The 741-nt window shown below is 30.5% G+C and overlaps 1 protein-coding gene across 1 annotated transcript in view; it reads left to right on the plus strand.

The window, feature by feature from the left end:
* Nucleotides 1–741, plus strand: part of VNN2 (vanin 2) — a 26941-nt gene that overhangs the window by 2288 nt on the left and 23912 nt on the right. The window contains exon 3 of the mRNA XM_006834721.1: nucleotides 469–661. Within this exon, the coding sequence (XP_006834784.1) occupies nucleotides 469–661 (193 nt within the window). The remainder of the gene's footprint in view (nucleotides 1–468; nucleotides 662–741) is intronic.

Consider the following 741-nt stretch of genomic DNA (forward strand, 5'->3'; position numbering starts at 1 on the left):
TTATATTAATTTATTTGATGAATTTATTAAGTTATTTAATTTATTTTCATGTTTATAGAGGTAAAATGTAATTTTTGTGATTAAGTTTTTATTTAGTCAATTTAATTGAATACATATTCATTCATTCATTTTAATTGTATTACGTTTGTGTTATTAAGTTAGATTAATTTATCTCATTTTATTACCAATATGTTGGTCACTTTAATTTATTTTCATAAGAAAGGATTTGCTAGAACATGTTTTCATGCTGACCTCATTTTCGGGAGAGAAGAGATGATGATGTAGAAGAATATTGATTTGCTGGAATCAGTGTGGAATATGATTTGTGGCTTTTCCCTTGTGGTCTTTTTATGAGTAGTTCTGATATCAACTTTAATTATACTCAGGCTCATAATATCTCTGTATGAAATCATGAAATGACTGAAATACTTTTTGAAATTGAAATGTCTGTATTAAAACTTTATTCAGATATGGTCACACTCCAGTCCAAGCAAGACTCAGTTGTCTGGCCAAGACCAATTCTATCTATGTCTTGGCAAATATTGGGGACAAAAAGCAGTGCAATTCCCGTGACTCCACATGTCCTTCCAATGGTTATTATCAGTATAATACCAACGTGGTGTACAATTCAGATGGAAAACTGGTGGCACGTTACCATAAGGTAAGAAATAAAGCTCCCAGTCCTAGACATTTATTTCTTTAATTGTATACCATGTGTTTCTTTAATGCCAGATATCTGGA

This window comes from Chrysochloris asiatica, unplaced genomic scaffold (assembly GCF_000296735.1).
Source record: "Chrysochloris asiatica unplaced genomic scaffold, ChrAsi1.0 scaffold00013, whole genome shotgun sequence".
Lineage (NCBI taxonomy): Eukaryota > Metazoa > Chordata > Mammalia > Afrosoricida > Chrysochloridae > Chrysochloris > Chrysochloris asiatica.